Source organism: Ciconia boyciana, chromosome 13, assembly GCF_034638445.1.
Source record: "Ciconia boyciana chromosome 13, ASM3463844v1, whole genome shotgun sequence".
Taxonomy (NCBI): Eukaryota; Metazoa; Chordata; class Aves; order Ciconiiformes; family Ciconiidae; genus Ciconia; species Ciconia boyciana.
This window is the reverse complement of record NC_132946.1, coordinates 9,335,391-9,355,775: the sequence shown is the minus strand read 5'-3', so window position 1 is coordinate 9,355,775 and position 20,385 is coordinate 9,335,391. Positions and strand designations below refer to the sequence as shown.

Below are 20,385 nucleotides of genomic sequence, written 5' to 3'. Positions count from 1 at the left end.
TATTAATGAGGAAAACCTGACAGTATGTAATGAAGTTCCCAGAAATGGCCATAGATCTTGCATGCATCCAAATTAAGCACCCTGCTTGTATGAATCTTGAAAGCCTTAAGACTTAGGAATTAATGTGTTCACAATGAATGTTCAGTAAGTGCAAATTATGACAACTCAGAAGTAAAAGAATGCAGACATCTTTAAGACTGCAGCATAGGCAGCATCTAAATGTGAGGCAGAGGCTTGACAAATGGATGGTAGCTATTCAGCAGTTTCTTCTGAAGACCTGTAGGTCCTGTAGACACAGATGAGTGAGAGAGAGTAGGAAAAAAAAAAACAACCAACCAAAAAAACCCACACAAACTATCCATGAGTCTGTCTTTGTCCTTAGTAATATAAGCAGGCTGTCCTGAATCGTGATGACGGACATCAGCCACCAATAAACATTCACTGTTGGCCTTTGTGCCTGGTCTCAAATGGTTCTTTTCAATCTGTGACCTTTGACATTGCTGTTTTTAATCCACACACAAAAAGCTTTAAAATTTAAAGAAAACACCGATGGAGGTAAGAAAGCCAAGTTTTAATAAATGGGTGGTAAGGGAGACAGGACTAGGGAAAAAGTCATCTTAATTTTCCAACTTCTAAACAATTTTGAGAGAAGAGGAAGATATAAATTAAACACTGTTGAGAGACTTGAACACATCCTTTTCACTACACCAAGACAAGTAACAAGTGGTGTTCTTCAGGATGAGTCTTTTCCCATTAGCAACCCACAGGCTTTTATGCTAGAAATGAAATACTAAAGCTAGACAGTTGTACAGGAAGCATACTCAAAGCTCTACTGGAAAGCAGGTTATAGCTGCAATGGTTTTGGTTGTTTTTTAAAAGTCACTGGGATATCAAAAAAGCTGCTGTAACAAATGGACAACAGAAAGACTCACTAACATTACTTTCAGTCTGAAACAAAATTAATACTGTAAAGCTAAAACTGTACCAAAAATTAAACTTAATTCCCCTTATCCAGTATGGTATAATGGAGAGCTTCTTTCATAAGAAGTTTCCAAGCAGTATTTAAATTCAAATTTTGAGACCTAAGAAAAAAATAAAGATAAAAAAAGACTTTATAAAATCCCCCAAGGATTTGGAAAGAGCAGCAAAAGGCTATTTGCAGGAAATTACTCAAAAGGATTCTGTTCAGTGACTACAGCATTTCCTATAAATGCTGTATACACAGCTAATGTAAACACACATGTTGTTTTTGCTAAAACTATCTGCAATGCCTGCATTGTACTTCCACTGTTCTAAAACAGTCAAATTTATTACTCTAAATCGTCTCATAGTATTCAAGTATTTTGATCATAGCAGTTCTTCCCATTCACTTTCAAGACTTAGAATATCCTTGTAGAGCGATGCGTGTGTGTATATATATATATATATAAAAAAACCCCTCCATCATACAGGAAATGATCAGTTTTAGCTCATGCTGTTGTTCACACAGAAAAATGTATCTGAGTTCTGCAGTCACACAAGTTGTCAGATCACTTCCTTAAAAACCCTCTGCAAGCAACTGTCTTTTCCAGATCTCTCACTTCTGTCAATACTTCCTGATAGAGCTGATTCTGCACTGCCTTTTGATTTCTGTAGCCATCAGACGTAACAAAGGAGAGTCAATATATGTCAGGATGGCCACACTTACATATGCATGCACACACATGTGCTTTTTGTGCTAGGTAAAGGCAATGCAGAACAAAGCTGTAGAAGAATGACAGCAAGCTTCACCAGAAAGGTGATGCACTCTTGAGCACTCTTACATCTGCTGTAATGTCAGCTCCACCTGCAACAAGCATTAAAATTCTCACACGTGGATTTTAAAAACAAGATTTCAAAACAAAACCCACTCTCCTCTTTAAAATGCCCTTTCAGAACTCTAGGGCAACTTTTTTTAATAGGTTTCAATTGTGTTTATCTTTCCCTTCTACCACATTTTCTACACTGTCAGCGCATCATTCCCCTTGGGCTCAGCTTCTATTTCACCTTGATTCTTGTTCTCTTGTTCTACTTCTTTTGAGCTCTTCTCCTCCTCCTCAGTTTCTGGTTTTACTACCTTCGAGTTCTGGTCTTCTGTCAGACTTGATGGGTTTTGTTGTGTGTCTTCTTTGTTGCTCTTCACCACCTCCTGTAGATTGTATTTTCTTAACAGAACATAGTCTCTCACCACACTCAAGCAACAGACATTTTTTATTATTTCCACCACAATTGTATATTGTGGGTTATTAAGATCGACTTTGTTTTCTGGATTGAGGCTGCCCACAATTCCTGTAAAACAAGATGTAGTTTAAAAGATGCTGGAAAAACTGTTTCAGAGCATAAGCATGCCCTATTGAAAGGATAAAAGTTAAGAGAGAGAAGGCAACATCCCCTGTAGTTGTAACCAATTACGCACTTTTGTAATGGCTTAAAATAGCAGAACACAGCAGGACTCTTAGAATATACCACCAATAGGACTGAAGTAATTGAAAACCTATCCCATCAAGAAACAAAATACTCGAGTAAGGTGGAGCTATTTTCCGAGTCATATATTCAGTGGAAATAGTAACACATTATTTCAACATAGCATCCAGAGAGAAAGCCTGATAGCAGTCATTTCAAAGCACATACAACTGACACTCCAAATTATATTCAACGCTGTACTCTCCGCTGCTTGTTGTTTCTTAAGACATCAACACCAACAAGGAATATTGATGTCAAGCTTCTTTAAGTCTTAAGAGAAGCTTTTGTAATTCAACATACAGATTTTAAGCAACAACTATGTATGCCCATTAAGACCACTTTTAATAATCTGACCTAAGTTATGCATGCAGTTGTGGGCTGCTTATATACTTGTTCTTAGTTCTGTGTGAAATCCATACATACCTGCCAATTCCTTAATTACTTCTTCCCTACTCATATGACTGTTATTACGAGCTTTGTAAACAATCTGAAAAGTACCCTTATTAGGGGCTTTAAACCAAGGCTCAAAAAACGTTTCCGTGTATTTTTTCATATCCTCCATAAAAGCCTTGCAAGTTCCAGAAATGGGCAGCATGCGCAGAATGACTCTTGTCTTCTTCTTTTTAGTGGCATGCATATCCTTTAATATATGGTGCACCAGGTTCTCAGGTTCTACAAGAAAAACAGCTAGATATGAGAAACAAACTGAAGGCAGTTTCTCCCTTCTTCCCCCCTCTAAATAATAAGCTGGGGAAATACACGCTTGGCTGCACTGCTGTCAGCCTCAAATCCTTTTCTGTAAAGAGTTGTTTTACTATATCAAAACTGGATAATCAAAGATTATTTTGTCAAAGCAAATTCCTCTTGCTTTAGCGACTCCGCTAATGACAAAATTCAGTGGCAATGCCAAAGGGAAGGGGAAACCCTATATTTGTTTGGTATACACGACTTTCTTGGAAGTCACGCTCTGTGGCCTGTTACTAACACTGTTCAGAGCAGCTTATCCCCACAGCATTACGCAGCGTCGGCTGACGTCCCACCTATGCCCCGGGTTCTGATGAAGACGACGTTGTTGGCGCCGCTCTCCACCGACTGGAACCGCCGCAGCTTCTGCTCCGTCGAGGCGCGGATCTGGCCGACCTCCTTCTTCAGGGCAGCCTCAACATCGTCCTCATCCTCCTCCCTCTCGCTTCCAGACAGCCGCTCCTCGTGATCTGAAAACTTCACACAAGGCAGGTCTCTTGTTCGGCGAGTGCAGAGCAACAGTGCCCGCAACTCAAAAACCGGCAGCAAGGCACTACCGCGCCCAGGGGTCTGGAGGAGACGGGCAGGGGCCTTTCCTCCGGCCAACCCGCAGGGCTGCGCCGGGGTGTGCTTACAGAAACCGGCACTTTGGCGTGCGTGGTGACCGCAGACAGTTTTTTTACATACAGAAAAGGAGAGGAGGCCTCATGGCGCTGCTCGCCCCGCCCCCCCGGCGTCAGCACTGCCAGGCTGCGGGGAGCGGCAGGCAGGAGCTGCGGGGGGCGGCTCATACCGCGCAGGGCCGCGCTCCCCGGCCTCAGGGCCGCCTCCCGCCCAGCACCGAGCGACCGGCCGGGCCCGCCCGCACGCACCTGCTCGGGCCCGTAGAGCAGGTCCCCGTACTCGCCGAGGAGGCTGTAGGCCTCCCCCACGCACTTGCGCTCGTTCATGTTGCAGGTGATGAGGATGCCGCGCATGCCGGCCTCCAGCTGCCGCCCGCCGCCGCGGGGCCGCTTGGCCCGCCCCGCCGCCGCCGCGAAGTGCCCCTTGGGCCGCCGCTTCCGCGCCGCCGGCTCCGCCGCGGCCATCGACCGCCACCCGCTGCTGCCGCCGCCGCCGCGCGCCGCGATGGCGTCAGCGCCGCGCCGCCCGCCGCGCCCGGCCCTAGCGCCCGCCCGCCGGGGCACGGCGCCGCCCCGCGGCCCGGCGTCGAGCGGCGGCCGCCCCCTCACAGCCCCGCCGGCGAGCGCCGAGGGAGCCAGCGGGCGCCCGAGCCCGAGCCCGAGCCCTCCCGCCGGGCCCGGGGAGGCGGGGCGCAGGCCGGTGCGCTGCCGTGCTGCTCCGGGGAAGCCGAGCCCCGGCAGCGGGTAGGGTCCCCAGCGAGGCCCTCAGCCGGCCTCCAGGCTCCTCTCACGGCCGGTGTTGCTGTAGGCAGTGCAGTGCCCTCGGCGGTAAAAAAAAAAAAAAAAAAAAAAAAAACCCAAAACCAGAAACCCATCCTTGAAAATTACAGTTCACCTCAGACTACGCGTGCCGGGGGGAGGCTGAGCGTTTCCCCAGGCACAACGCTCTGGACTCGGCGTGCCCAGCTGTGGCCAGGCTCACTCACTTGTAGCCCTCGGTGCTTTCTCTTCCGCTGAACTTCAGTTCCAGGACTGAAGTCTGGGCTTGTGTTAATGATTCCAGAATTGAGAGAAACGCTGGGCTGGGGAGAGGAGAGGACGGGCGCTTGCTGAAGGGCGGGGGAGCGACTGGACCTCTGTCCTGCTCCACACTGGTGCGTCGAACACCGACCCATACACGCCTGCGGAGGGAGAGCTGGGCTGCGGACGCTTCCCCAGCTTCCTGCCTAACTCGTGAAGGTGTCATGGTGTAAAGCGACCAGCTGAAACAGGAGCTTTTTATACTGGTAATCTTAGGCCAGAGATACTAGAGAACATGTGCTGGCAGAAAAAACACGGCCCGTAGCGAGGTTTCTAAAGGAAGGTGTCTCTATGCATCACTTTCCGTAAGGGCCTCCTCTCCCTGCAGTAACTCTTGAGCTTCTTGGACAATTAACTGGGGGGAAATTAAGTTCCTCAACGTTTTGTGAAAGCAGGTAGAGGAGACAGCTAAGGAGGCCTCACTAGGGGCAGGGCTATCACATTATTTACATCCAGAGAATCCAGTTGGGCTAAAGTAGGAAAAAAGGAAACTTCATTAATTGATGGAAGTATTTATCAACTACAGCTGCAACAAGAGGTGGTGTTTACATCCTATCTGAAGCTTTGTTCCTGCAAAGCCTTTGAGGGTCATATAATTCTACAGCAATTGTTAGACATTGGTGGGATTATTGACCACACATAAATTAGAAGTCACTAAATCTTCGCAGGTTGTGTGAAAGACTCAAAAGTTGTGGTGAATTATAGTGATAGTCTCTGGAGCTGGGCATGTCAGGACATGTTTGAAACACAAGGAAGAATTTCTCCGAGCAGCTGTGAGGAAATGCAATTAACCGCTCAGAATGTAAGTAGGATACTTCTGTGGTGAAGAGTGCTGGGGGACTCGAAAATACCCATCAGTGCTCTGGAAATTAGTTATATGCCCTAACAAAAGAACAGGTTACAGGTTAGGTCACTGTGGAAATTATGGTTTTCTTCCTAAAATGGAAACCTTCTTGCCTGCCTATTCCTGGCACATTTGCTGACTCTTATCACAAGCCATTGCTGTCATTTTCTCTTAACGTTCGTGCCTCCTCTGGGGTGATACGATCTTCTGGGTCGGGAATCCCTTTAAGGCTGTTCATCTGCCTTTCCTCTGGGAGGATTTCGTCGCATGCATTTCAAAGAGCTGTTTAAAGTGTCACTGCTGCAGATTGACTGCAGGTCTCCCTTTACCGCTAGGCAGAGAGCAGCTTTGTTGTTTGGGGGAACCTGTTTTGAATCCGTTTCTTTCTGCTGCAATGAACATTTCAGGGAGCTGGTTAACATCTCTTTTGAGTGTGCTGTTTACAAACAGACGGGGGCAGAACCCCAGGAGGGAGTCCTGGCAAAAGTACAGGACCTATGTGCCAGGGAAGACCGCAGCATCACCCTTGTTGATCAGCACCCAGAGGACTGTTCTGCCCCAAAGACACAGATGGGTGTTAGCAATCTCTCTGCTGACCTTAGAGCCACGGTTTGAGGATGGAGATACAGCAGGAGCAGTTTAGGGCTCTGGCAGCCAAACTCTTATGAATCTTGATGCCCCAATTTAAGCTACAGCCATCACTAGCTCCCCAGTGAGTGACATCCTCGCAGGAGAGGCTGAAGGTGGAGGCACGCACCAATGCCATAGCCATGCCCAGAGTCATGAGAGGGGCTGTGCAGTGATGCTGGGCTGTGGCCTGGGTGGCAGAGGGGATGGCACATGTTCCCTTCTGCCTCTCCCATGGGAGCAGAGCAGAGGAGGCAGCAGTGCTGGAGCACCACATAACTGTTTGTTCTCCAAACATGAGGCAAAGCCCTCATAAAAGCTCACAAGTCTCCAGAGTATGCATTAACTAAGCTGGTTTAGGCACCAGCTGCAGCATTCTAGGATGCTCACTGTTATCGTGCCTGAACTGCTGTGGTTACCTGAGGAACCCCAAGCTACCAGCTGAGCAGTGCAGTCACAAAGCCAATCGCAAGGCTGTTGCTCACTGTGTTGCCCCAGCCAGAGCATAAGAGATGTGGCTTGGCTGTAGCAAGGTCTTAGGACTGTGTTCCTCCGTGGGCGGGTGCATGGGAAGAGGGGAGGAGAAGGAAAAGGGAGAGATTTGGGACTCTCACTTTCTACCTCCTCTCTGAGCTCTGCAGAAACCTATCAGCTCTTCTCGCTGGGCTGGACTTGGCTGCCCCTTGTGTGAGTTCAAAGTACACATAAAGAACACAGGAGTCGGTTGCTGAACACAGTAACAGTGCAAGAGCGGACACAAGGTCAGGAGTCTGAGATCTATGTAAGGAGTCAAAGCTGCGACACATCCAAGCACTGAGAGGGCTCCACTTCGGTGCAAGGCAGAGAGGCAGTAAATTGGGATTGACAGTCTTTTGACAAGGTAACTGACCCTCCACCCACCCCTGCAAGCTGCTGGACAGGACATTCTCTGGCACTGCAACACTACTGATATGCCTCTTGTCTGTCCACATTCCCTCTTCTCACTGTCCCTCTGTCTTTCATTTGGCTGGGTTTCTCTCCTGTGTTTGTCATATGCAGACTGAATGTTACAGATCCAAAAAATGTCCCTTTGCTTCACTGAATCACTAAAATCACATGATTTTACAGCTGGATAGTTATTAATTCAGTAAGGAACTAGCAGTGTTTATATTATTTTGTAAATAAAAGATAGTTGACAATGCATGAAAATAATGACTTCAGAGTTTTCAGACTTCCTGCTAAGTTGACTCTTTGAGAAGTAAGGCTCTGCATTTTGGATCCTTTTTCAGGGCGTCTTTTAAAGTTTCCCTGTCTCATAAAATGATGCTTTTTGCTGACCACACATCAAAATAATGTTTAAAGCATCAATACTTGGAATCTTTTCAGGACTTTGCTACATTCATTTCATTCCTGGCAGCCAGTATATCCCCAGTGTTGATAAACTAGAAAAAATGGAAATATCTTTGTACCAAGTAACACTGTGGTCAGCTAGTAATTAATGCACGATTGCTGGATTATCTGTGCAACATCTTGGTCCATGCTGTTACTTCTGTGTTGTCAATCAGTAGCACACATTTCATTTACATAAGTCAGAGTTGAAGTGCTTGGGTAATGTTTGTCTCTGCTGCATAAGGCAACTGAAATGTGATCTACAAGATTAGCGGGGCTTGTAGGAAGGAAAGGAATGTGAATTAGGAAAGATGCCACAGTGACAAGGTTGAGTGCTGCCGTTGAATGCAGGGTGGGGATCTCAGCTGCATGATGGTCACTGGAGAGCAGGAGCCAGACAATAGCTGAACTGGAACTGTCCTCAGCAGTTACTCTTGGGATTGTTATTCCAGTGTATTCCACTGTGTAGTAGTAAAAGCTGTTCTGAAACCGCATGGCTAATACCAGGTTTATATCTGTGTCACTGTAGCATTTCTTGGAGAGAGAATCAGTAAGGAATAACCTTGAAGAGACTATTATGTCTCTTGCTGCTGTGCATTTTTTACTGAAGATCCCAAGTGCTACGTCCCTGTGGGCTCCCCTGAGAAGATCTCTCCAACTTTGCAGCCGGTACTACCCAGTTCACGCCTCTTTGACTTATGAAGCCATAAAGCAACAGAACAGACCAGAGGTGCCAGAGTACTTCAACTTTGCAAAAGATGTGCTGGACAGATGGACTAGTGTGGAAAAGGTAATAGTTACTTGGCTTCTCTGATGCTGAAATATTTAATGCTGGTCATTAATGCTGAGTATCTGACAATCCAATAACCAAGACATTGGGGTTATGTGCTGATTATAATCTGGTGATCATCTCATGCAGTTTGAACCTGTAGATCCCTTAAGCCACACGCTGTCCTGTCCACAAGTCCAAATAGTTCTTTCGTTTAATCAATAACTCCAGGAAATCGTCAGCTGCTTTGTTGGCATGACCTGAACCAAAAAGATTCTTCTTTCTCTGTGCTGATTACTGTACATCCTCTTCAGAGTGTAAGATGAAGAACTCAGTAAAGGAATACAAATTTAATTTCCTAGATTACATTTATAGGCTGTTCTTTCTAAGGGAGAGTTCTCTGCCTCATTTGGAATCAGTGGCAAATTTCTGTTGCATCCCCAGATTTCTCCAGTACTGAATAAGTGATTAATGCTTTTCTTCCTCAAACTTAAGGTAGAGGTAGTGTGTTCCTAAAATGAAGCATTTGTACTGTACCCTGTTGTTCTATAGGAGGGCAAAAGGTCTAAAAACCCTGCATTGTGGTGGGTAGATGGTGCCGGAGCAGAGGTGAGGTGGAGCTTTGAGGAGCTGGGAGTGCTGTCCAGAAAAGTGGCAAATGTACTCTCTGATGCCTGCAGTCTGCAACGGGGAGACAGAGTTATTCTGATTCTGCCCCGGATCCTGGAGTGGTGGCTGGTGAATGTGGCTTGCATGAGAACAGGTTAGTAAAAGCATAGAAATGGTATATAGGTACAGAAATTGTGACTTAAACCAATCCTTGCTATTTAATGCACTCAGAACTACCAACATGCTAATGAGGATGAACTAGTGTCATGCTGGTCAAAAACACTCTTCATGCCAAGTGTTTTCTTCGTGGTGCTTTTAGGACGTGCATGCTCCAGCTGTTAAGGAAATGCTGTGAGTCCATGTGCCTCTGTCATTCTCTTTACAGCACTTGTGACACATCACAAATGCACTCTTGCTAACTTGCAGTGAAATTAGCCCACGCTTAACCAAGTGTTTCACATGTTCCCCTGTGGGATCTGTTAAATACTCAGCTTCCCAGTATTTACAACCCAGAATGTCTTGGTGCCTCACAAACACTAGCAGTATACCTTGTGAGGCAACGGCTGTGTTTACCAGTAAAGAAGTCAAGTCCAGAGAGACTTGTTCCAGGGACAGTGTTTTCAGAACAAGGAAAGTTATTCTGTTGATTTCTTTTATTGTCCCATGATCAATATAATATTTGCTACCTTGTGCTAATCCTCACATAGCATTTAATCCATCAAAGAAGTCAGCATGTTTACAAACGTAGGGCCAAGTCCTGTTTTTCGTACAGCTCTGTCCCACTCAAAAGAACAAAGTAAGCTGAAGTCTGCTCATCGGTACAGGTGTTATTCTTAAATGTTGAGACTGTTTTCCCATTCCCCTTCCTTCCTTTTAGGAACTGTCCTGATTCCTGGCACACAGCAATTGACAGCGAAGGACATTCTTCATCGACTGCAGAAATCCCAGGCAAAGTGCATCATCACGGATGATTCTGTGGCACCAGCTGTAGACTCAGTTGGGGCTGAATGCCAGTCTCTAAAATTCAAGTTGCTTGTGTCAGAGGGTCACAGAGAAGGATGGCTGAACTTTAAAGATCTCCTGAAGTGAGTAAATATCGCTGTGAAAGCACCACGGCAATAATGAAAGAAAAGCACAGTGGTTTGTTTTGAATAGGAAATGTTGGCACATACCAATATATTTTCACCCTTTTAGGAAAAATATCAATGTTTATGACACTTTGATTGCAACAGTTATTTTGGTTAAATATTTTCAAAAATGTGTAAGTCACACTTTCAAATCACTTTATTAATTGTTTTGCTTATTTTAAGAAATGCTCCTTCTGATCACCACTGTGTGAGCACAAAGTGTCAAGATCCAATGGCCATCTATTTTACCAGTGGAACTACAGGATCTCCAAAAATGGCTGAACACTCCCACAGCAGCTATGGTATTGGCCTCACAGCAAGTGGAAGGTACAGTTATCACCTTAAATCAGACATATTTCTGTAGCCGCTCACATAGAAGAAGGAAGAGAAACACAAGCTTTTTACCAGAAGCTTTTGTTTCAATAGTTCAAAAAACAGCAGTTGTTTTACATCCCCAAAAGTGGGGTTTTTTTCCATAAAACAAGGCAGTTTGAGTCCAGTTGCCTTAGTTTATAGAGAATGTAGCAGTCATATAGTCACTAACTTCTTTTTAACATTTTCTTTAACTTTTGGTAAGTAAGTTCTTCATTGTGTATAGTTAATAGATTGCCCATGAACTGAACATCAGCACAAGTTTATGAAGTCTGTACCATAAAAGGGAAAAAAACATGTGTCTGTTAGGCTTCTGAATTCATGGGTGTCTGGATTAGACACAGCTCCTCCAGGAACAAAATGCTGATAGTGCAGAATCTTTAAATTTATAAAGCAATATTGTTTATAAAATTGATATGGCAGTGAACTTCACTCTAACAGGCAAAGAATAACAAATCAGAAAATACCAAACTAGAATTAAATAAACAAACAAAAAAAATCCTCATCCCTAAAAATGAGTTCAGCAAAACCCCAGCAATCTCATACATATTCATACAACACCATGTTCTGAGGTGGTGTTAGCTTCTCTGTCAGTATAATTTTTCCCTTAGAAAAATGCAACATCAGTCTATCCTGATGACATCCTCACTATGCTGGGACTGGGACTTACTCCTGCTCAGACATTCAGCCTTTTTTAATTGCCATTTACCCAAGACAACCAGTGATAGGTTTGCTTCACTGACATATCTCTTGTTGATATTTTAATATTTGCCTTATTCCTGCCAAATAGAGACTGTGGACCGTTTCCTTCTGTTACCAGGTACTGGCTGGACTTGACTTCCTCAGATATATTTTGGAATACATCAGACACGGGCTGGGCAAAGTCAGCTTGGAGCAGCATTTTTTCGCCATGGATTCAAGGGGCATGTGTATTTGTACATAAGATGCCACACTTCGACCCAAGCATTGTCTTTGAGGTAAGTGAGGAGAGCCTGGCAACAAACAGCACTATCCTCTCTGGCTGGTTTTGCCCAGCTTTTCATTTCCCCTGGTGCTGCACGGGGCAGCACGCAGCGCAGTTACAACTTTCACCAGGCAGTAACCAAATGATTAGTTAAGTAGTGAGTGCTGCAAATATGTACCCCAAAACAAGAGCATTTTTGACATCCAAAGAGTTTCATCATATACTCTGCTCTGGATTTGACTGCACAAACCTACAAACATCCATTATTAGGCCTAAAAGTGAAGTACACAAGAAATTGTTCTGGGAGTTGTGGAGCACTTTGGTGTTGTTATTAAAATAAGTGGCAATAACAGATGAATGAGAATTTCAGTTGCCTGCACCATGTAATTCAAAGTTAAGGAGTGAAGAGGCAGCAAGGATTAATTTATTTGACAACAGGCACCACCATTATATTCTCTTACATCCTCCACACACAACTTTTCATCACTTGAAAAAGACTACCATGTTTCATTTTACATGGAATGACTTTATCATCATATCCATATTAATTAGATGGCTGGAAATTGCTAGTTAATATTAGGATATGTTGAAGAACACTGTCAGTTGTACACCTACAGAGCATCTAAAAAAGTAGCCATATGGTTTCACTTGTTTTCTACTTGTTTTCTACTAAACTGCAATTATGAAGAAATTCTGCAAGACAAACTGTAAAGCTTTCAAGGGCAAAAAACTTCGGTGTGTTGAACTAATTGTAAAATGATGTAGATTCTGTTTTGAAGAAGAAACTAATTAAACATAACTGCTGTGTGTTGGTGTCGGTGAGTACAGGGCTAACTGCTTTTAGGGCACTTAACATTTTGTTTGTGTGTTTCATAAGCTGGATGCAGAGATCGTTACATTATCTCTTACAATGAAGATGGGACCTTACAGGTTTCAGTATATTGGCAAAATTTACTGGTTTTTATTCTAAATTCTCTAGAGTCTGTCAAGATTTCCCATAACTGTCTTCTGTTCTCCTCCAACTGCCTATCGAATGTTTGTGCAACATAAACTGTCCAGGTAAGCAAAAGCAGAGTATCTTTGTTGGTGTATTTGATCAAAACAGTTAGACCAAACACTCATCTCACCTTGATTTTATTCCAAATTTACAATGGCATAACAGTAACTCAGATCATGTATTTCTCAACATTTTGAATCTTAAGTATTAGGAACAAAGTCAGAATAAAGATTTAGAGGTAGCTTAACCTTTTTTTTCAGATTTGTTTAACACTATACAGTTCAAATGGAATGAATAGGACTCAGTAAAAATTTTGTTCTTACGTAGAAAGAACCCCACAATACAGGAATACAGTAGTGAATGGGGCATAGCAGGTAGGTGACTGCCAATTATTTGTTTTCTCTTTCCCACGAAGCTATAAGTTCAAAAGTCTGCGGCACTGTGTGAGTGCTGGGGAGCCAATCAACGCTGATGTGATGGGAGAATGGAAAGCGCAGACTGGGCTAGATATTCATGAAGGCTATGGACAGACAGAAACAGTATGTTCTGCTTTACAAATGTAAAAATGTATGCTTTACAGATACAGCAATAAATTCTATTCAGGTTGCCAAAAAAAAGTTATTAAAATGATTATACGGAGTTATGACTTTTAGGGGAAAAGTCAATTGCAATAAGCAACACTGGAAAAATGTATTTTTTGTAAGTCATAAAACAATTATAACAGCTTCACCCAAAACCCAAGGACTGTTTTTCATTTCCTGTGGGCTTTGGATTGGGAACTAACACAAAAGGGGTATATTCCTCATCACTGCATTCCAAATTCTGCTTTAGAATCTATCTTTAGAGCACTTACATTATGTGGAGCTGTGGGCGTGATTCTGAGGGCATAGTTTATTTCTAGGAGTTTAACTGTTGTGTATATTATTATAATGAAGACAATTAGTATTTCTTATAGAAGTACACAATATTAGCTGAGTATTTTAAACCTAAGCTAAAGATTGAATATACAAGCTACAGTTTAATTTAAAAAAAAAAAAACAAACCCAGCAACACTTGTTACAGGTGCTGATCTGTGGAAATTTTAAGGGAATGAAAATCAAACCTGGCTCTATGGGAAAGCCGTCTCCAGGGTATGATGTCAAGGTATCGTACCTCTGGTGACTCAGTCTCTCTCTCTTGCATAATCACTTTCCATTAAAGAGGTTTGAAAGCTCTAACATGGAGTTGTACCATGTACCATCATTCAGCAGTGAATGAAAGAGTGAAGAAATGCATGTTGCTGCCCTAAACTGAGCGTGCAAAATAAGCAATTTGACTTCCCTGTTGCACCATCCTCACCAACATAGATTACAACCCACTGCTAACTGACAGTTAGATATCAAACGCTGAGGCAATGACAGAAATGAAATTACTGAGTTAAGGAAGAGTGGGAGTGAATGTTGTTTCTTGGTGATAACAAAACTGCTGAAGCAGATTCTAGCACCCGATCGATTTGCAATATGGGTTAAGATTTTTAGTATCTTTCATTCTTAAGTTTTCCCACCCTGTTACTTATGATCCTCCCTGGGGTCTTACTAACTTCATTACATGTTTGCATAGTACTTGGCATTCCTCAGGTAAAAGACATAGTGCAAAGTACAGTGGATTAGTAATAATCTTACACTTCAGTTGTCAGAGTAAGACCCCCTACTGCTCCAAATAATTTCCCAATTAAAAAAATACTTTGATTATGTATTTTAAATGTGCACCAAGATTCTATAATCTTAATATAATGCTTTTAAATTTGGCTCCCAGTTAATAAAACTGTATTTTGTTTATTTTTAGATTATAGATGAAAACAGTAATATTCTGCCTCCTGGAAAAGAAGGAGATATTGCCATCAGAGTAAAACCTACGAGATCGCTTTTTCTTTTTACTTGCTATGCTGTAAGAATATTTCTACAGTTAAAGTAGATATCCTGTTAAATCTCTCACAAGGAATCTGATGCCCCATTTAATTTACATATACTCTGCTTACCAGTCTGAAGTCCTGTGGGGAGGAAAGAAGGATTTCCATTTTTTTCCTGCAGATGCTTGGTATACTTATACAAACAATTACGTGTTCGAGGAGATTGTCCTGCCTAGCAAGTTAAAATCCACTTTATTTTGATTGTTATTTCCTTAATAAAAAGGGAAGTGTTTGACGGACCGCCTAATCCCAAAATACTCTTTGGCTTAAGGGCTAGAGCACCCATCTGAGAAGTAGGACACTGTTCAAATCCCTTCCCTCCAGATTTGAGCTTCATGGAGCGTTTCACGCACGGCAACATTTTTCCATTTCTTTTTTCCGTGTTGGTTAGAATTTTCAGTCAACAACCAGTAGAACAAATGCATAGTGCTTTCAGTTCTGACACCAGGAAACCCTATTAAATATTTTGTGGATAGTATCAGCCTATAATCAGGTCTTCTGAGCAGTACTGAGCGTGTGGGAAAGGAACACCATGCATACTGCCTAGAAAAATTATTGCAGAAGTCAGTTGCATTGGCTGTAGAAAGACCGCTTATTAATAGCGCTCTGCTGAGCCAAAACTTTTCTGGGTGTGAAAAAAAAAATCTCAGGATAGGAGGTGCTAGAAATACAAAGGAAGACATCATTAAAGGCTAATCACCTAAAAGCAAATTCTCAGTTCCATAAGCCTACGTATTTTTTCAGCCTTCAGTGGTTTCTAAAGCTGGGGGGCATACTATATTACGATTAAAATTTTAAGTCAGTCACAAGTAGTGAAACTTTATTCATTTATTGCAATTTATGAATTTTATATCTAGTTTTGTAGCTTAGTAATGGTGAATTAATAATTCTCTATTATTAATGTCCCACTTGAATCTGATGCACATGATCACAGTATGGACTAGTCTGAAAAGCTGAAATTTTGGAATATTTGACAGTACCATAACTTATCTGCTAAATATGTTAGAATGCAATTTCATGTATTTTTCAAGTAGTTTTCATGTAAAATGCAATTTAATATTTCCTAGGATGATCCAGAGAAAACAGAGGCAACAATACGTGGTGATTTTTATGTCACCGGAGACAGGGGAATTATGGATGAGGATGGATACTTCTGGTTTGTTGGAAGAGCTGATGATGTCATTAATTCTGCGGGGTAATTTAAGACTGATTAACAATAAATCGTTGAACTTGAATAACACAGATGATTCAGATGAGAAGTTATGTTTATGTGTTATCAAATACAAGTAAAAAACCTTTCCTCTGTCTTAAAGATACCGTATTGGACCATTTGAAGTAGAAAGTGCCCTCATAGAGCATCCTGCAGTGGTGGAATCAGCAGTTGTCAGCAGTCCAGACCCCATCAGAGGAGAGGTAAACAAGATAAACAAACTTATATATTTAAATAGCTTTGTGCATACCAGAGCTAATAAAGCCCAACTTCCAAGGGATTTGTCTATCCAGGGATTTTTTTTTCTTTTTTAAATTAAAACTGAGTAAATTCAAGTCATCATTTCTACTCTATCAGACACTGGAGAATCCACACAGGAAAAAAAAAACTGACCAAGGCAATTGCCCCAAATCCAATATAACAAAAGCACCGTTTGAAGCTTTCCCTGTCATTCAAATACTTAGTTTTTCATCTTTATTAAATGTATATAAACTGCCTGCACAGTCCAGAGCAATAGTGAGCACCCGCAGACTTTGGCAAGGCTTTCTGTACCTGCCCTGTACATTACTCTGCAGTTTGTCAGCAAATGTTTGGTTAAAGTTTCAAATCTTACTGTTGTGTAATACTGTCTCACTGGCATTTAAAACATTGCTGCCTAACTTCTTTAGGTGGTGAAAGCCTTTGTTGTTTTAACATCTGACTATGCTTCACATGATCCAGAAAAAATGATGAAAGAGCTACAAGACCATGTGAAGAAAGTTACTGCTCCGTACAAGTATCCTCGGAAGGTGAGTGCTCAAAGACCTAAATAATTTTCTCTACCATAAGACAGTGGGTGTTAATTGTTATGTGGCTTATAAGTCTATGCCACTGAGGTTAAGAAAAAGTAAAAATTTAGGTAAACTGTATCTTATTTTGTATTGCAATTTCCTCCCTTTTCCAATAGATGGAGTTTGTTCAACAGTTGCCAAAAACTATTAGTGGGAAGATCAGAAGAAATGAACTGCGCCAGAAGGAGTGGAGAAAAGATTAGAAGTACTTGTTGCTTTTTTATAAGATTTTTTACAAAGTAAGATATTGCAGATTTACACAGTAACGTAGAGTAAAAGACATTATACTATAGCCTTTTTAGTTAAGGTTTGAGTAAATTCTTACCTGATTCCCAGCATTTGGCTGTCCCAGGTGCTATACTAATAGCTAGTAGTACAAAAGCAGGCAGACTGATACAAATGACATGGAAGACTCATGTAGTCAAGAGCACAATAGGTGATGTGCATTAAATAAAGTATTTAATAAAGTGTCACCAGCATTTTACCTTTATTTAATTTAAAGGATAAAAAAACCAGTAAGAGTTTAAGAGAACACCTGCTTCAAGAATCACTTTTGAGAAGTGCGACAACCTCTAAATACATTTTTAAAAGCTAGTTATAATAATTACAAGTATATTTAGAAAAAAATGTCCAAATAAAATCTGTATCATTAAAATGTTCTTTAAGGACTGGACTAGTAAAGAATTTAAAATACGTGATAAAGCAGAAATTTAAGATTTATAGCAACAGCTGCTCATACTTTAATTTTGGCACTTAACAGTTTTATCTGTTCTCTCACACTTCATTAACAAGATACTTTATAATATATTGATATTTTTGTACGCTTGAGCAATTTCCATTTTTGTCTGTTAGCCAAGCAGTGTCATTTTTGTCCCATTCTCAGATATATCTGACATCATTTGACTGTCCTGATTATATTAAGCATGATCAACTTAATGAGTTTAAGATTCAGACAAAAAAAATTATCAGTTTTCAAGTTCTCATACAGGGTCTAAGACACAAATATTTTTTGTTGGAAGAATTTCTTAAATTACTGGCATAAGTTCCAAGAGAGGTCAAAGCATCTGCATTCAGGGTGAGACCATTAGATTTCTCTTTTAGAAGCGCATATTCCCACTTGAAGTATCCACAACCTTTCTTATTACCTTCGTGCTTGCCAACAGGACAACAAAAAAATGCTTTGCCATGATTTGGACCAACATTTGACACATACAGCTTTTTTAGCTCTTCGACCGCAGTTACTCAGAGGGGCAGTTGGTTTTCCATTTTTCACAGCTCTTACAGACTGATTCAAAGTGACTGTGAAGTTCAGAATGGCAGGAGACGCTTTGGACAAATTTGAACTTCTTAAAGGTAAGGAATGATCAAAAGATGCGGTTTTCTCTTGATATATAGCAAAAGACTGTTTTTTTGCTGGTGAGAATGTTTTTGGACTAGTTGGCTTTCTTTTAGGGACCTCTGAAGGAGCAGAGCAATTTCCAATTAATGCCGATAGTGCTGAAATAGCATTTACCTTTGCAGATGATAACTTAAAAGGTGAAAAATTTGAAGTCTGCCTTTGTACTGTTCCTACATTATAGATAATAGTATCAGGACTTTTGTAAATTATAGATTTCAGAGGTTCCACAGGTACTACGGTTTCCTCCAAACTTTGATTGTCTGAACTCATCACAGCCAATTGTTTTGGAATTGTTTTCTCTTCAAACACTGTTAAAATGTCTGTACTTGAGTCATCTTTGAATTGAACACATTCTGAATTTTGTTCATACTGAGATTCTGGTATTAAAGCAACATCTTCCCAGTCAGTCAACAGAGATAAGCAATCAGAACTAGTACTGATATCCTCGTTGGAGATATTAACTGAGGAGATGGTAGTGGAGACGAGCACTAGTCCTGATCCATGTACTGGAGGACTATATCTGGCTGTACTCAGAGGTTGTCCATTGCTCAATCCTTGCCGAATGCCTGTTGATACAGTACTGTGAGATTGCTGTGCCTGCTCAAGAGGAACAAGAAATCTGTCAGTAGATGCTGCTAAAGAGCTTTGGGCTTGAGCATGTAACTCAGTCCTTGAGCTGCTGCTAGGTACAGCGTGGATGTCTGCAGGGGAATCAATGCAAGTGGTCTGTTGTTCTTCAGTTTGTACATTAGAATTTATCTTAATTCCAGCAATACCATGGTGTTTTTTCTCAGCCAGAGAGTTTGTTTCGCAAGTTCCGTCTCTAGATGTTTCAGGTCTGCTGTTACTTCCCAGTGGAGTCTTGTCAGTGAAGTTTATAGTCAGCGTTCTGGAAATTAAATTATTCTTCGGATGTGCCTAGGGAGTCCCGTAAACAAAAGGAGATTCTGGAAAGTGAATACCCAGAAGTTTTAGGAATCAATGCACAAAATTAATAAGCGTATCAGCCTAGGGATGTTCTGTTCAATTCATAGTCAAGATGCTGGGTTTATTATTTGAATACCTCACCTTTCATCTGTATTCCAGGCTACAAAGCAAGTAGAAGGGAAGATATTAAGTAGTTACTAACCTTATCCAAAGATTTAGTAACCTTCAGCACACATCCGTCACAAATCCCCAGGGCTCAGTTTGGGGCCAGTTCCGTTTAATATCTTTATCAATGATCTGGACAAGGGGATCGAGTGCATCCTCAGTAAGTTTGCAGACAACACCAAGTTGGGCAGGAGTGTTGATCTGCTTGAGGGGAGGAAGGCTCTGCAGAGGGACCTGGACAGGCTGGATCGATGGGCTGGGGCCAATTGTATGGGGTTCAACAAGGCCAAGTGTCAGGTCCTGCACTTGGGTCACAGCAACCCCATGCAACACTTAGGGAAGAGTGGCTGGAAAGCTGCCCAGCGGAAAAGGACATGGGGGTGTTGGTCAACAGCCAGCTGAATATGAGCCGGCAGTGTGCCCAGGTGGCCAAAAAGGCCGATAGCATCCTGGCTTGTATCAGAAATAGTGCGGCCAGCAGGACTACTAGGGCAGTGATCGTGCCCCTGTACTCGGCCCTGGTGAGGCCGCACCTCAAATACTGTGTTCAGTTTTGGGCCCCTCACTACAAGAAAGACATTGAGGTGCTGGAGCGTGTCCAGAGAAGGGCAACGAAGCTGGTGAAGGGTCTGCAGCACAAGTCTGATGAGGAGCAGCTGAGGGACCTGGGGTTGTTCAGCCTGGAGAAGCGGAGGCTGAGGGGAGACCTTATCGCTCTCTACAACTACCTGAAAGGAGGTTGTAGCCGGGTGGGGGTCAGCCTCTTCTCCCAGGTAACAAGTGATAGGGCAAGAGGAAACAGCCTCAAGTTGCGCCAGGGGAAGTTTAGATTGGATATTAGGAAAAATTTCTTCACTGAAGGGTTGTCAAGCATTGGAACAGGCTGCCCAGGGAAGTGGTTGAGTCACCATCCCTGGAGGTGTTTAAAAGACATGTAGGTGTGGTGCTAAAGGGACATGGGTTAGTGGTGGACTTGGCAGTGCTAGGTTAACAGTTGGACTTGATGATCTTAAAGGTCTTTTCCAACCTAAACGATTGATTCTATGATTCTAAATCAGCCTCCAAGCAAGACGGGCAGTATTCCGAGAATCATCCAACCCTTCAAAAGTATGGTTTTATTAATGTAATCTTTTTAAACTACTACTGGGGATGGTTCTTACTGGAGGAAAAATGTCATCTAGGTAAGCCTTACATAAATGACAGGGATTCACAGAGCTCTGACACATAGTTATCTAGTTCAAAAAAGGGAAGCAGAAGTAAAAAATTCCCTGTGCTGAAACATCTGAAGGACCAGTCCGTAG

The 20,385-nt window shown here is 42.3% G+C and overlaps 3 protein-coding genes across 7 annotated transcripts in view; 1 reads left to right on the top strand and 2 right to left on the bottom strand.

Moving 5' to 3' along the window:
• Positions 1-550: 550 nt before the first annotated feature.
• On the bottom strand, positions 551-4,368 carry THUMPD1 (THUMP domain 1 NAT10 acetyltransferase adaptor). The gene is made up of 4 exons (XM_072878158.1): positions 4,098-4,368; positions 3,522-3,702; positions 2,905-3,153; positions 551-2,307 (listed from the first exon to the last, which is right to left on the bottom strand). The coding sequence occupies exons 1-4, from the start codon at positions 4,311-4,313 to the stop codon at positions 1,979-1,981; spliced, it is 975 nt and encodes a 324-aa protein (XP_072734259.1). The 5' UTR covers positions 4,314-4,368; the 3' UTR covers positions 551-1,978.
• A 1,316-nt stretch (positions 4,369-5,684) lies between these two features.
• On the top strand, positions 5,685-17,046 carry LOC140658834 (acyl-coenzyme A synthetase ACSM3, mitochondrial-like). Of its 5 annotated transcripts, none has more exons than XM_072877744.1 (15): positions 5,685-5,730; positions 7,033-7,279; positions 8,297-8,557; positions 9,089-9,299; positions 10,023-10,230; positions 10,456-10,599; positions 11,465-11,621; positions 12,588-12,667; positions 13,021-13,144; positions 13,668-13,748; positions 14,430-14,531; positions 15,621-15,748; positions 15,867-15,966; positions 16,432-16,551; positions 16,710-17,045. In XM_072877744.1, the coding sequence occupies exons 3-15, from the start codon at positions 8,345-8,347 to the stop codon at positions 16,794-16,796; spliced, it is 1,755 nt and encodes a 584-aa protein (XP_072733845.1). In that variant the 5' UTR covers positions 5,685-5,730; positions 7,033-7,279; positions 8,297-8,344; the 3' UTR covers positions 16,797-17,045. The 5 variants fall into 5 exon arrangements, with proteins under 5 accessions (XP_072733845.1, XP_072733844.1, XP_072733847.1 ...); XM_072877743.1 differs by having other exon boundaries at positions 5,686-5,730; positions 7,041-7,279; XM_072877746.1 differs by lacking the exon at positions 14,430-14,531 and having other exon boundaries at positions 5,686-5,730; positions 7,041-7,279; positions 16,710-17,046.
• Positions 16,786-20,385, bottom strand: part of ERI2 (ERI1 exoribonuclease family member 2) — a 7,331-nt gene continuing 3,731 nt past the window's right edge. The window contains 4 exon segments of the mRNA XM_072878388.1: positions 16,786-17,805; positions 17,807-18,910; positions 19,122-19,167; positions 20,141-20,185. Coding sequence (XP_072734489.1) covers positions 17,566-17,805; positions 17,807-18,910; positions 19,122-19,167; positions 20,141-20,185 — 1,435 coding nt within the window. The 3' untranslated portion in view covers positions 16,786-17,565.

Coding starts and splice junctions, on each gene's coding strand:
- THUMPD1 (XM_072878158.1), bottom strand. CDS start 4,313: ATGGCCGCGGCGGAGCCGGCGGCGCGGAAGCGGCGGCCCAAGGGGCAC. Junction 3,154..3,521: donor CATCAGAACCCGGGGCATAG/GTGGGACGTCAG, acceptor TTTTTCTTGTAG/AACCTGAGAACCTGGTGCAC. Junction 2,308..2,904: donor AGTAATTAAGGAATTGGCAG/GTATGTATGGAT, acceptor CTTGTTTTACAG/GAATTGTGGGCAGCCTCAAT.
- LOC140658834 (XM_072877744.1), top strand. CDS start 8,345: ATGTCTCTTGCTGCTGTGCATTTTTTACTGAAGATCCCAAGTGCTACG. Junction 11,622..12,587: donor ACCCAAGCATTGTCTTTGAG/GTAAGTGAGGAG, acceptor TAAATTCTCTAG/AGTCTGTCAAGATTTCCCAT. Junction 12,668..13,020: donor GTGCAACATAAACTGTCCAG/GTAAGCAAAAGC, acceptor TTTCCCACGAAG/CTATAAGTTCAAAAGTCTGC.